This window comes from Chrysochloris asiatica, unplaced genomic scaffold (assembly GCF_000296735.1).
Source record: "Chrysochloris asiatica unplaced genomic scaffold, ChrAsi1.0 scaffold00034, whole genome shotgun sequence".
In the NCBI taxonomy this organism is placed as follows: domain Eukaryota; kingdom Metazoa; phylum Chordata; class Mammalia; order Afrosoricida; family Chrysochloridae; genus Chrysochloris; species Chrysochloris asiatica.
The window spans coordinates 13,325,073-13,339,883 of NW_006408552.1; the positions used below are offsets into that span (position 1 = coordinate 13,325,073).

The 14,811-nt window shown below is 43.1% G+C and overlaps 1 protein-coding gene across 1 annotated transcript in view; it reads right to left on the reverse strand.

The window, feature by feature from the left end:
* Positions 1 to 14,811, reverse strand: part of LMTK2 (lemur tyrosine kinase 2) — a 105,013-nt gene that overhangs the window by 55,589 nt on the left and 34,613 nt on the right. Inside the window, exons 2-4 of the mRNA XM_006859754.1 lie at positions 5,001 to 5,125; positions 2,798 to 2,942; positions 641 to 714 (exon numbers count right to left, since the gene is read on the reverse strand). Coding sequence (XP_006859816.1) covers positions 641 to 714; positions 2,798 to 2,942; positions 5,001 to 5,125 — 344 coding nt within the window. The remainder of the gene's footprint in view (positions 1 to 640; positions 715 to 2,797; positions 2,943 to 5,000; positions 5,126 to 14,811) is intronic.

Sequence of the window (14,811 nt, forward strand, 5' to 3'; positions counted from 1 at the left end):
TCTGGGCTGTCGGGTGTTCTGGGCTGTCGGGTGTTCTGGGCTGTCGGGTGCTCTGGGCTGTCGGGTGCTCTAGGCTGTCGGGTGTTCTAGGCTGTCATCTTTACAGGAGCAGATTGCCAGGTCTTTCTCCTGTGGTGCTGCACTGCATTACCCAAACCCACCAAACCCACTGCTGTTGAGTCAATTCTAGCTCACAGAAACTCTAGGGGATGGGCAGAACTGCCCTGTCGGGTTTTCAAAAATGCAAATCTTTATGGGAACAGACATAAAGAACATCTTTCTCCCTAGGAGTGGCTGTTGTGCCTGAACCACTAACATTGCAGATGGCAGCTAAGTGTTTAACCCACAGCACCAGCAGGGCCCCTTAATTTCATTTGAGGATAAAAAGCTTCTACAGTCCCAGGCCTTAGGCTGACATTAGAGTTGCCTGATAACGTACCAAAGACCTTTCTGGAAAATATCCCACACCCAGGAATGTGGGAATGCTAACCATCACATTCCCACTCATTTCAGGGAGTCCTGGAGAAACACCACGAGAACAAACGTGCACAGCGAGAGCCTGTGATGTCACATGAGGCAATGAGCTTTAAATCCTAAACAGGAGAGCAAAGTGAAAGAGGGCGAGAGAAAGACATTCTACCTTTCCAAACCAGCCATTTCCAATTTCCTGGATGTAGTTCAGGCTGTGGCGTGCGACTTGAGACTTCAGACCTTCTGTAGAGAAAAAGAGCATTGAAAAATACAGGTAAATTATGAAACACAGAAGCTACAAACTACACACACGAACACAAGCCTAATGACTGTATTAATAAAGGCAGACACAAATACATTTAAAAAAAAAAAAAAGCCCTTGAACAGTGGCAAGACAACTTTCAGTTTGAACAATGACAGTGTTTTCGAATGCTCTCAATTCATTATTCTTGAAAGCGTGGCACTGTTTCTCTCCGATACAACCATTCTACACCAGCCCCAACCCCCCCCCCATGCCACCAAGTCTATTCCCGCTCATACTGACCCTACAGGACAGCAGCCGCTCCATGTATAAATCTGTATGGGAGCAGGCAGCTTCAGCTTTCTCCTGAGGAGTAGCAGGTGGCGTTTGAACTGTTGACCTTGAGGTTAGCAATCCAGTGTCTACCCTACAGTGCCACCAGGGTTCCTTAGTTAAAGGATTGTTGCTGCTGTTGTTAAGTGTCTTCGAGTCGATTCCGACTCATAGCGACCCTGTATAAGGTTTCTGAGAAGTGGCTGGTGAGCTTGAACTGCCAACCTTGCAATTCAAACTGACCTTGCAGTTTAGTGCATTAACCTGCAGCCCCATATAAGAAGACTTAATACTGTGAAGATGTCAATTCTCTGTAAATTGCATTCAAGGCAATGCTAATAAATATTCCAATCTTCTTCTTTTTTTTTTTTTTAAACTAATGATACACTGATTCTAAAGTTTATACAGTCAAGTAAAGGAGAAAAATAATAGGAGAAAAGGACCTAGATAGAATAGCCAAGGCAATTCTGAAAAAACGACAAGGAATGGGCTCTCATCCTACAAGAGACTTCTATTGTAAGATGTCTGCTGTAGGGAAGTCGATGCACACTTCTTAGAGGCTCTTGTGACCCTTGGATTCTGGTCATGGCAACCCCGTGGCTTACAGGGTGGAATCACTTCAGAGTTTTCTCTACTCGGGAGACTACCAGGCCTTTCTTCTGCGGTGCCACTGGGTGGCTTCCAATCACCGACTTTTAGATTAATAATGGTACCAATCATCTGTGCCACCTGGGGACCTTAGAAGCCAATAAAACTAAGACAGTGTGGTAGTGGGACAGGAATTCTGAGTCAAGTCAACAAATGAAATAGAGAGTTTCGCACAAACCCACACCCACAGAATTAAAAAGCGTAGGGGAAAGAGGAGCAATCAATAAATGAAGCTGGAAACAATCGCCATCAACACCAAAAACTTACACTGGGCTCCATTGTGCTAATGAGTAGGGCTGCTAACCTTAAGGTCAGCAGCTTGAAACTACCAGACATTCCAAGTGAGAACGATGAAGCTTTCTGCTCCCATAAAAATGTACAGCCTTGAAACCCTATACAGGGTCGCTATGAGTAGGAACTGACTCCAAGGCACATAACCATCAACCAGCTACCTAACACCACACTTAAAAATCAACCCAGGGTGAGTTATGGGCCTAAATGTCAAAGTGAAACTCCCAAATTTAAGGAAAACAACAACCAAAACTACTAGGTAAACATCATTTTGATCAGAAATAGGGAAAGATGTTTTCTTTCTTTCTTTCTCTTTTCAACAACCCTTGTTTCATCTCATGAGAAGATATCCAGAGAGAGGACAGGATGGTGCTACATCAGCCGCTCAGCACTGTGGGGACCGGCCCCACTGCGGTATGTCTACTTTAGTGTTTCAGCAGAAAGAGGGGGAAAGGTGGCCTAGCTGCATTCGTCCCTTTAAACAGGGAAGCAAAAGCTTTCTCTGAAGTCCCCTAGCCAAAACTGTGTGCTGAGGCCACGCCACAGGGCAGGGTTTCTTGACACAAAAAGTTCTAAAAAGCTCTTTAAAAAAAAAAAAAATTAAAAGCGAATGTTAAGCTTGATGATATTAAAATTAGGATCTCTGTTCACTGAAAAAGGAGTCTGGTGGTACAGTGGGTTCAGCATGGGACTGATATCCACAAGGTCAGAGGTTCAAACCCAATAGTTAGAAAAGGAGGCAACTGACAGGGAGCTCCTATTCTTAGTTCTATTAAATAATTCAGGAACGCTATTGAGATGGCCAGGTCTTACCTACAGAAGGCTGGAACTGGGATGGAGCTGGGAGTGAAATATTTGGTACGGAGAGTGTGAAGACTTCTGCTGGGGACTGAACAGACGGAGTGTCTTCTGCTGGTGGTGTGAAATCAATCTCATCGTCAAAGTTGTCTTCAAACTCCTAAATAAAACAACAGTAATGTCACTTCTAATAGAAGTCAGTTTGAGAGCCAAAGTACTCAGCATGTGACAACATGGAAGACACAAACATTCATCCACTACTTGGAATATGCAGCCAGTGATTTCTATACCCTCTAGTGGCACCGTGGGCTAATGTGTTAGACTGCAAGGTGGGTTTGAACCACAGGTCAGTGGTTCAAGCTCACCAGCCACTCTTTTGAAACCCTACACAGGGTCGCTATGATTCGGAATCCACTCAACGGCACTTAACAACAACAGTGGCGAGGTAGGATACAGCACTGGACTGCAAGGTCACTTGAACTACAAGGTTGCTGGTTCAAAGTCACCAGCCACTCCCTGAAAACCTTATCCAAGGTCAGTAAGAGTTAGAACTGACTTGACGGCACTTAACAACAACAATAAATCCAAACTAGGGAGCGCGGTTGGCGCCACAGAATAAGCACTGGACTTTGAATCACATAGTCAGAGGTTCAAGCCCACCATCCACTCCGCAGGAGAAAGATGAGCTTTCTGTTCCCGCAGATTTACAGGCTCAGGAATTCTATATAGGGTTGCTATGAGTCTGAACTGACTCAACGATACTTAATCACAACAAAAACAGTCCACACTCACCTCCAGTAATACACATATGTAATTGTGTTCTCCAAGCCCTATGAGCAAAACAAGGAAGATTTGGAAATAAGCCAAATTTTCACAATGAAAATTTCAAAAATGACTGTGCGACTTCACAAAATGGAAAATAGATCTCAGAATTTTCATGTATAAATGATTAAAGGTATTTAATCATTTTTTTAACTATTTACTTACACAAATCTCTTTGCTCACTGTAAAAAGTTAACACAAATTTATTTTCATTTGTAGTATATGTGCATTTCTAGTTGCAATGTGATTTCTATCAAAATAAGAGCAGTGAAGAGATCGTTTTAAGTGTCCCCCACTTTCTCTGCATGAGTGCTTATTTCCTCTTTTCTGTTTTGTTTTGTTATCTATTCTTGTCGTGTGCCTTTTTAATAACTACATAGTAGGTTTTAGAGAAGGGCTTCCCTGCTGGTTTCCTGGCAGATCCCGGTCATCAGCTGTGGCCCTGCATCCTTCCAGGCATCACATCAGCCAGCCCTGAGGGAACTCAGGGTTTCCAAGAACGAAATGTGCACTCTCTTCCTCATCACACACAAAGCACAATGGGGGATCCCTGGGGTTCAACAACCTTACAGACCACAAACAACAAACTCACAGCTGTTGAGTCAATTCTGCCTCTCTCTGTAGAACGGAAGAGAACTGCTCCGTAAGGTTTCCAGATTGTAAATCTTTGCGGGAGCAGGCTGCCTCATCTTTCTGCAGAGCAGGTGGTGGAATCAAACCGCTGGACTTTCTGTTAGCAGCACAATGCTTAGCCAACTGTGCACCTGTTGTGGCTAAGTGCCATCAAGTCGGTTCTGACTCACAGCAATCCTGCATAGGTTTCTGAGGCTGTAAACTTTCATGGACACAGAAAGCCTCATCTTTCTCCCGCTGAGCAGCTGGCGGGCTCAGACTGCTGAACTTATGGTTTGCCATCCAGTGCTTAGCCCATACAGTCATTGTGCTCACTACAAACACACTATTGTTGTCATTAAGTGCCTTCGAGTCAGTGTTCAGGGTTTCTGAGGAGTGCTGGTGGTTTGAACCGCCAACCTTGTGATTAACAGTCCAGTACTGATCCTACAGCACCACACCAGGACAAACACGATAGTCTCCTAAATAACTAACTAAAAACCAACTGCTCTTCACACCAACAAGTTCTGTCATCATGCCTCATTCCTCAGTGACCAAAAAAATAAGCTCACCATGGCCAAGTGGTTACTGTCAACAACGTCCAAGACAGGGGAGTCTACACATAGTCTGTGGGCCACATTGTTTTCAACACTGCCCAAGGCAGCATTGAGAGGAACAGTAGTGACAGAGGTCCGTGCCTCTGAGCATGGCCCACGATTTCCACTACTTACAACAGCTGAAAACACTGACTTACTTGGCCCTACAGAAAGTTTGCTGAGCTCACCTTGAAGTCTATTTCTGGCTCCTTACAGCAGGATACGCAGTTGGCAATTAACACTATTAGGAGCATTAAACTGCACACAGAGGGGATCACGAAGGATAAGGAAATTTCTGCAGCAGGCACTTCCCCTGAAGAGAGAGAGAGAGAGAGAAAGAAGATTACCAACATGTACATTCCAAAGCCAACTTTAGTGAGCAAACCAATCCATTTCCCTCCCAGATAGAAATGTGTCCCTGAGTTAGTGACTGCCAACACACTCCAAGAGCTGCCGATAAATCCAAAATCCAGGAATACGGGGCTGTGTTGTAACTTTTTATTGTGAAGTAGTCTTAGATTTACAGAAGAATAGCAAAGACGGTACAGAGAGAACCCCGCCAGGATACCCTCTTCAAAATGAAGAGACAAAACTATTGACCAGACATTACTCAAATTTCATTAGTTTTTACTACACGTGTCCCTTTTCTGTTCCAGGCTGCCAACTTTGCGGTTAGACACGTCTCTGGGACAGGGTTTCAGTCTTCCTTTTTATCTGATGTGTTTGAAGAGGACAAGTAATCCCCACCTTAAGATGGGGTTCTGTTTCAAGGACGCTCCTTCCTGCATGTGTTCTGATGTAAGTCGAGCAGCTCATTGAGGCTGCTATTGTGTGTGTGTGTGTGTGTGTGTGTGTGTGTTATCAATGTCTTTCTAAATCCAATCTGTATGTGCTTTCTGACAGGCTTCACCAATGGAAAGTTACGATTCTTCCATTTTCATACTCTTAAATGTAAGCCTCGAGGTCCCATCCACACTGACAGGGAAGGAAATCAGGCCCTATTTCCTGGAGAGAGGAGGAGAACCAAACAATCTGTAGATGTGTGCTTTGTGTCTCTGGGGGTTGGAAATATTACAGTGGAGAATGATAACATCAGCACATTATGCGCTGCAATGCTGTCTGTAAATACATATCGCTAACAATAAAATGCACCAAAACCAAACAAACATAACCCACAGACGTTCCTAATCATCACAACTCAAGTACGTCATGAGTCAGAGACTATCTGTACTGTCAGTTATTCTGAAGACTGGGGCATGTCAGTCTCATGATTAGACGGAGGTTACGGATATTTGGGAAGACTACCACAGGACTGAAATGCCCTTCTTGTCACATCACAGGAAGAGCCCATGATGTCAACATGTCGTTATCACTGGTGGCATCAGCCTTGCCTTCACGGGTTGGGTGCTTTCTGATAGGCTTGACCACTGGAAAGTTTCCATTTTTCCCTTTTCACAGTCTCTTCCTTAAAATCACACCAAAAAAACAAATCCATGGTCACTGAGTCTATATTCCAACTCATAGCAACACCATATTGGGTTTCTGAGACTGTAAATCATTACCGGAGCAGACAGCCTCATCTTCCTCCTAAGGAGCGGCTGGTTGACCCTGTGGTGAGCAGTCCAACACCTTAGCCCACAAGTGCCACCACAACTCCTCCTCAAGTCACAAAGTCCCATCAAGACTCACAGGAAAAGGAACGGAGCCCTACTTCCCAGACGGAGGGGCATCGGTGAATCTATAGATGTGTGTTCAAACAACTACAGTAACTCAGAAATGTTTGGGGACACCAGCACGGCTCCAATACTACCATTATTTATGACATGACTCAAAATTGTTCCCGCTTTGGTCGCTGGGAGGGCTCTTTCACTGTGTCATCCTGACATGCCCTAGCCTCTTCTCTTTTCTCAACTCCCTGGCATTACAAGAAGCTGTGTGCTCCCCTTGTATTTTTTTCTCCTCCAGCTCCAGAAACAAGTCATTTCTCCAAGAAATCTCTGGGCACAACAAGAGTTTTTCTAACCAGAGCCAGCTTGTTAAACTACAACTACAGTCTGCGGCTTGTTTTTGAACTTGGAGCTAGGGGTGTGAGTAAAAACGAGTTACATAAAATTCAAGGGTTGTTCTTAAAAAAAAAAAAAAAAAAACTTAAATACACATACACACAAAAAGAAACATATGCACAGATACTGTACCTGGATCACAAAGCCAAAACTACCACATTATCCAGCCCTTTGCAGAAAAGGTTTGCCAACCCCTGTCTAGATCGTCAGTAAGCATTTTGATTTTCAGGAAAGGACTCTTAGGAAGGGCTTGTTGTTGTTAAGTGCTGTCGAGTTGATTCCAACTCATGGCAACTCTGTACAGGGTTTCCAAGGAGGGACTGGTGGGTTTGAACTACCAACGCTGTGGTTTGGAGTCCAGTGCTTATCCTACAGCACCAGACCTAGACTCCTGGGAAGGACTTAGCTATCCAAAAAACACCTTACTCAATGAGGACAACTCTGAACCTTTTCTTTGTTAAGACAAAAGGGCAGCTCTCAGTTACTGGTATTTTAGAAAGAAATCTTAAATAATCCACGGCTCAGGAAGTGTCCATGTGTACCACAGCGTAATCCTGACACCACAGTGTCTCAGGTGAAGGTGAAGAGAAGAAAAGCTGACCCTAAAACATGTGTGGACCAAACGGTGCCTCGAGTACCCAGGACTTCATGAGAAGTCTGAAATAAACAGTGTGTTTGTGAAAGGGCAATAAGGAACCAACACGAGGCAGTGGTATCAGGAGCTGACTAAAGTCAGCCTGTGTTTTACAAAGATAATCCAGTGGTCGATCACTTGTGTGTTCTAAACCACTAAAGTCCAAGACAGAGGAAAATCCAAACCCTGGATGTAGAAGTTAACTTGCTGACCACTCAATGACACTGTGATCATTAGCCACCCTTCAGGCTTAGAACTGAACTCAACCCCGTGCCTCAACTTTCAGCCACATAGCAGACAAGTGAACAATAAGGCCAACAGCTACAAGAGGGAGGTACACACTCCTTAGAAATGTCAACCATCCAAGACCCAAGGGACAGCATTTGCTTCGGGAGGAGGCTCAGAAGGCAGGAAGGGACAGGAAAGAAACATGAATGGAAACGGGAAACACAGGGAGGAAGTGGGAAGAATGATGTCACGTGGTGAGGCTTGCAACCTGTTACGAAATAAAATGTGTGTGGGTTGTTGAGTGGGAAACCAATTTGCTCTGTAAACTTTCACCCAAGATGCAATAAAAAATTAAAAATAGAGCTGATCTGAGGGATGTCCACTTACACTGAGTGCATGCAATCCCCAGCAAGCTACTGCCACAGTCAGAACTCAACCAAGTGAGGAGCAGGGAGCCAGTTTTCTGTGAAGGACAACACTTTCCCAAGATCACATTCTCCTCCAAGGCCCTCGTCAGCTCAGCCTTGCCTTCTACCTGTCAGCTCAGCCTTGCCTTCTACCTGTCAGCTCAGCCTTGCCTTCTACCTTCGTTTCCCTCCCCTGATACGTACTGAAGCTTGCACAGGACTCCAGGGGTTCTGGGACCTGCATTGATTGTTAAGAAGCACCTTTTGTTTCTACCACATTTCAATGCCCCTGAATGTCAGACCATTACATCCTTGAAGTCAGATGGTTTAACTAGCTGCATTTCTTCTTAATGGTAGAAAAATAAGCAATCGTATCGGAGATTGAATCTAACACAGCTTTCGTTCATTTACACTTCACACACCTTGGAACTGATACTGCCAGCTCCATCTGGCTGGGGAAAGCTGAGGTTGGGAAGTGGGGAAGCCAAAGTTCAAACACAAGAGAGAAAAAAAACAAAAAACTTTTCCTTGCTTTGCCTCAATTTCTAACTCTTAAAAAGAGCCTAACATAACTAAGGACTTTGAATCCAAGTTTACCATTCTTAATGAAGACAGTTCATATTACCAAGACATTCCTTCAAACCACAGAAACCAAAGCAAACCACTGCCACTGAGTCGATTCCAGCTCACGGGGTCCTTACAGAGTAGAAGTGCCCATAAAGTTTCTAAGGCTGTAAATCTTTCAGGAAGCCGATCTCTATGGTTAAACAGTCCAATGCTAATCCCACTGGGCCACCGCCTCCTTAAAACTCCACAAAGCAGATGTTAAGCTACTTCTCCCCTTCTTTTTACCATACTTTTTAATCACCACACATTATCCATCTTCTGTAAAATTTGGTCCGGTGACCTGCTTCAAAATACTGCCTTCTGTGAGTCGTATCTGTGATAATAAAGTATTGTGTCGAGCTGTGTCCAGCCTTTACAACAACCTCATTTCTGTTAAACAGCAGAGTGGGCACCTCATTGTCTGTACTCAAAGCTCCTCAGGTACACCAGGTCTAGTTAACCTCAATGTTGAGCAGGGGGGACTGCTTCAGAAATTTACTAGGTTATTCCAAATAGTCATTTTTAGTTGCCAGTTTAAAGAATACAACTTTATTTAAAGTGTTTTGATTAGTCCAAAGCCCTGAGCTTTTAAAAAATTCTATATGTCTGGTGTGGCACTGTAGGATAACCACTGAAATGCAAGGTCGGTTCAAATTCACAATCCACTCCTTGGAAACCTTATACAGGGTCATTATGAGTCACAGCTGACAAACATACCAACCAGGCGAACACTTACACACAACGAAGAAACCACACCAACCTGGCAGAGCTGAAAGGTGAGCAGCTCTATGGGAACATCACTAAAGCTCCCAGGCCCCATTAGTCAAACTAGACAGTAGGACTCTAGAAGGTTCTAGATTGCAATGTTGGGGAACTGTGAGACAAAGGTGATTTCCTTTATTATTCTGAGCTGAAAGCACACAGACAGGCACAGATCAAACCAACCAACTGCTACAGAAAAACGCCAGCACCAGAATCGCGGTCATTCGTCAGAGGTGGTCATACCAATTACAGAGAGCAAAGATAATGAGATGTTTAGGGGACCTCCATAAGTTTCTCAAAAAAACGACCTGGCACTGCTACAGCACGTTATGTGAGTTTTCCTTTTACAGCTTTTGAAGCACTTAAATGTATATCTAGCACTTGATTTAATAAGGAAACTGGAGGCACACTTAGAGGTAGGCACATATTATCTCTTTTATAGACAGTTAATTGGGATAATGTGATTTCCCAGTGCTGACTCACAGTCACTCAAAAATACGACCTAACTATTAATTCAACCCTTATAAATCTAGCTAGGCCTCAAATGAACTTGGGGCACACAGGTAATTAGAGTGACCTGGATTAAAATTTTCAAATGGTTAATGACCACAGGCAAGGAGGAGAAATACGGCTTCAGAAGAAATGAGGAGATAAAAGAGCTAAACAGCATATTTCAAAGGGCAGCTCAAAAAGACAACGTCAAGTATCAGAATGGGAGTGTGTAAAGACCTGGGATTGAAAACCAGAAGGGAAAAAACCGCTCAGCATTTCTCATGATGAAAGAACTGAAGAAAAAATTCAAGCTTTGACTTTAAATATTAAAGCATTCTATGGTAGAAAATACTGAATGATGCAGAAAGCATCAGAAGACGATGGAAGGACTTCACAGAGTCACTGTACCAAAAAAAATGGTTGCTGTTCAACCATTTCAAGAGTTAACATGGGATCAAGAACTGAGGCACTAAAAGAAGACAGAAGTCCAAGCTGCACTGAAGGACAGAATAAGACTCCAGGGACTGATGGAATACAAATTGAAATCTTTCAACAAACTGATGAAGTACTGGAGGCATTCACTCATCTATGCTAAGACATTTGGAAGACAGCAACCTAGCCTATAGTTTGGAAGCGATCTATATTTGTTCCCATTCCAAAAAGAGGCGCTCCAACAGAATGCAGAAATCATCAAACAATATCATTAAAATCATGAAAGTAAAATTTTGTTAAAGATAATAAAAAACGTTTGCAATAATACATTGACAGAACTAGCAGAAATTCAAAGTCAGAGTCAGAAGAGGACATGGAACGAGGGGTATCATTGCTGGTATAAGATGGATCTTGGCTGAAAGCAGAGAATACCAGAAAGATGTGCTTATTGATTATGAAAAGGATTTCGAGTGTGTGGATTGTGACAAGCTATGGACAACACTGTGGAAAATGAGTATTCTGGAACATTTAATTGTGCTCATGAGTAGCCTGTTGTTGTTAAGTGCTGTCAAAGTTGATTCCGACCCATAGTGACCCAGTATAGGGTTTTCAAGGAGCAGCCGGTGAGCTTGAACCACTAACCTTGCAGTTCAAAAGACTTTGCAGTCTGGCGCATGAGCTCATAGAACCACACCAGAAGAGATCAAAAGGTGGTTGTTAGAACAGAACAAGGGAAAACTGAATGATCTAAAATTAAGAAAGATGTGCATCAAGGTTGTATTCTTTCACTATCTGTATTATAAGCAAATAATCCAAGTTGTTATTGTTGTTCTTGTTAAGTACTGTGGAGTCAGTTCCAACTCACAGTGACCCTGCACAGGGTTTCCGAGGCTGTAAAGCTTTACGGGAACAGAAAGCCCCATCTTTCTCCCGCAGTATGGCTGGCAGTTTCAAACTGCTGACCTTGAGGTTAGCAGCCTGATTCGTAACCACTACGCTACCAGAGCTCCTTAAATAATCCAAGATGTTGGATTATGTGAATAAAGTGGCATCAGGATTAGGGGAAGACTATTAACAACCTGTAATATGCAGATGACACAACCTTGCTTGCTGGAAGCAAAGAGGACTTAAAATACTTACTGATAAGGAGCAAATACTATGGCCATCAGTATGGACTGCACCTCAATAAAAAGAAAACAAAAATCCTCACAACTGGACCAATAAGTGGAAAAAAGAATGAAGTTGTCAAACACTTCATTCTGTTTGTACCCACACAATCAACACTCATGGAAGCAGCAGTCAAGAAATCAAATGACGTACTGCATTAGGCAAATCTGCTGCACAAGATCTATTTAAAGTGTTCATGAGCAAAAATGTCAGTTTGGGCACTAAGGTGCACCTGACCCAAGCCAGGGTATTTTTTCAACTGTCTCATATGCATGTGAAAGTTAGACAATTAATAAGGAAGATGGTGGCACAATTGATGCATCTGAATTATGTTGGAAAGGAATATTAAAGTACTATGGACTGACCTCACTATTGTTGCCACACGTGAGCCCACTGATGCTGCCACTTGGCCAATCCATCTCGCTGGGGGTCTTCCTCTTTTTCTCTTGATCCCCCACTTTACCAAACATGATATCCTTCTCCAGAGACTGGTCCTTCCTACCAATATGTCCCAACTATGAGAGATGAAGTTTGTCCATCTTGGCCTCTAAGGAGCACCCTGGCTGCACTTCTTCCAACACAGATCTGTTGGTTCTATAGGCAGCCCACAGCACTTTCAATATTCTTCTCCAATATTGAAATCATAACTCAAAAGCATCAATTCGTCTATAGTCTTCCTTATTTACTGTCCAGCTTTCACATGCATATGAGGTTATTAAAAATACCAAGGGTCAGGCACACCTTAGTCCTCAAGCTGACATCTTTGCTTTTGAACACTTTAAAAAGGTCTTGTGCAGCACATTTGCTTAATGCAATACGTCATTTGATTTCTTGACTGTTGCTTCCGTGAGTGTTGACCGGTCCAGTGTTTCATTCTGCTATGCATAAGGTCGCTATGAGTCAGCACTGATTCAATGGCACCTAACAACAACTACAATGGACTGACAGAACATTATAATAAATCTATGTTGAGAGTAGAGCCAGAATGTTACTTAGAAGACAGGATGGTGAGACTTCATCTCTTATATGCTGGACATGTCATCAGGAGGAAAAGGACATCACACTTGATAAAGTCAGTGAAAAAGAGGAAGCCTCCAAGGAGATGGACTGACACAATGGCAGAAACAATGGGCTCAAATATAACAATTGTGAGGATGGCACAGGACCTGAGCAGTGTTTCGTTCTGTTGTACATAAGTCATTGTGGGTTGGAACCGACTCAACGGCAGCTAACAACAGCAACAGAAAAAGAAAGTTCCTTTAATTTCCATGGAAATACCACACGGCAATTTCTTATGGGCTCTAGACTCCTCCTGGAAAAGGTCAGATGGTCAACATTTTTAGGCTCTGTGGGTGATTTGGCCTCTGCCATGGCTACTTGGCTCAGCTATTATAGTACCACGGCAGCCAGGGGCAGTATGTCAGGGAAATGAGTGTGCCTGTTTTTCAGTAAAACTTGATGTATAGAAAATCTGATTTCATCATGTTCATATTTTTATAAAATATTACCATAATTCTTTTGTGTTGTTGTTTTTTTTTTTTTTAAAACAACTATTTTTAAATGTCAACACTTCGTCTTAGTTTGTGGGCCTACAAAAACAGACCATGGGCAGAATGTGGCCAGCAGGCTACCATTCGCTGATAGCTGTTCTGGAGTATGTACTTAGGAGGGGCATGATTCCAATGTTCAGTGTGACAGATCAGTGCCAGGTTGCATCTAAGAGAAGCTGTGTCAGCAGCAATGAATAAGCAGACCCACTATTGCGTCTAAGACTGTGATCCTAAAATAAACATTTCATCTCAGAAGAAACTTTCTTTAAGGCCCACTTTAAAGAAACCCATTTTCTAGTAGCTATGACTGATACCCAATGAAAGCAGAAAGCGTACAAAATGAACTTGGAACATGCCAGGTACAATCCAAGATTCTATCGATGGGTTGAGCAGGAAACCTCCTCTGAGGCAAAGTTAGCTTCGGTTAAGGTAAATGTAACTGACTGAGGCATAGTAAGGAGTTCACATCTATTACCAACTGCCACTGAGTCAACTTCGATTCATGCTCCATTCGCTCATAATGATAATCAGAAAACAATTACGACACTCCAAATTGGTTAGTGCTAAAGAACATTGGTGTACCAATTCTTTTTTCTACAGAAAGAGAAAGAATTCAGAATCCACCCTGCCTTTCCCTCATGGCTGAACCAAGAGTAACCAAATGGTAAAGATGAGGACATTTCTCTGTTCTAAGTAGAGCCCGTATAAGTGGAGTAATGGTGATGTTAGAATGCTAGCATTTCACCGTCCCCAGTGACCATCAATAGGAGCTCTAGAAGTGTAGTGGTTATGAATTGGGCTGCAGAACCGCAAGGTCAGCAGTTCGAAACTACCAACTGTTCCATGGGAGAAAGATGAGGCTTTCTGTTCCCCTAGAGATTTACAGCCTCAGAAACCTGATACAGGGTCACTATGAGTCAGAACCAACTCCACGGCACATAACCACCACCACCACCAGTGACCATCAATAGATGCAAAAGAGAAAGTCAACCAGAAATCTCATCTGTTCAGATGGAAATGTATACCACCTCCAATGAGACAGTACAGCCACAGACAGACAGGAACACATCAAACCTGAATCTGATCGGGTCTCCAAATACCAAATACCCAAGAGCAGGAAATACGAAGAGGTGGTGGAACATGGTAAACAACACCCCCAGAGAGTCTTCTTTGGCTGAAATAGTCCCCGAAGTGTATCTCCCACAGTGCCACCACGTAGGTGTGAACCACCAACCTTTGACTTTGCAGACTAGGGTTTAACTGCTACGCCAACAGGACATCTTAATCAGCAAATACAGGCTATGGGAAACACCCAGAGCAAGATAATGGGTTAACAGCAAGGAATTAAAAAGAGAGAGAGAGAGAGAAAAGTAGCCCTATCTATTACAGACAGGGTTCAATGGTGTCTGGAATTTATTCAGAAGCGTATGAGGAGTAAGAAAGTGGGATATCAGATGGGATGGAATGAAAGAGGCCGGCCAAGAGCAGATAATATTCAAAGTGAGGCTACATCAGCATTCACTACAGGATTTGGCTAGTCGTTTTCCATAAAATGTAAAAATTTACAATCTCTATTCCTGCCTAGTTTTGCTTTGAACAGAACTTTTTAAAAATGAAAACACTTGGGGAAGGACTTCCGGCACTTCCCTGACCAGGCA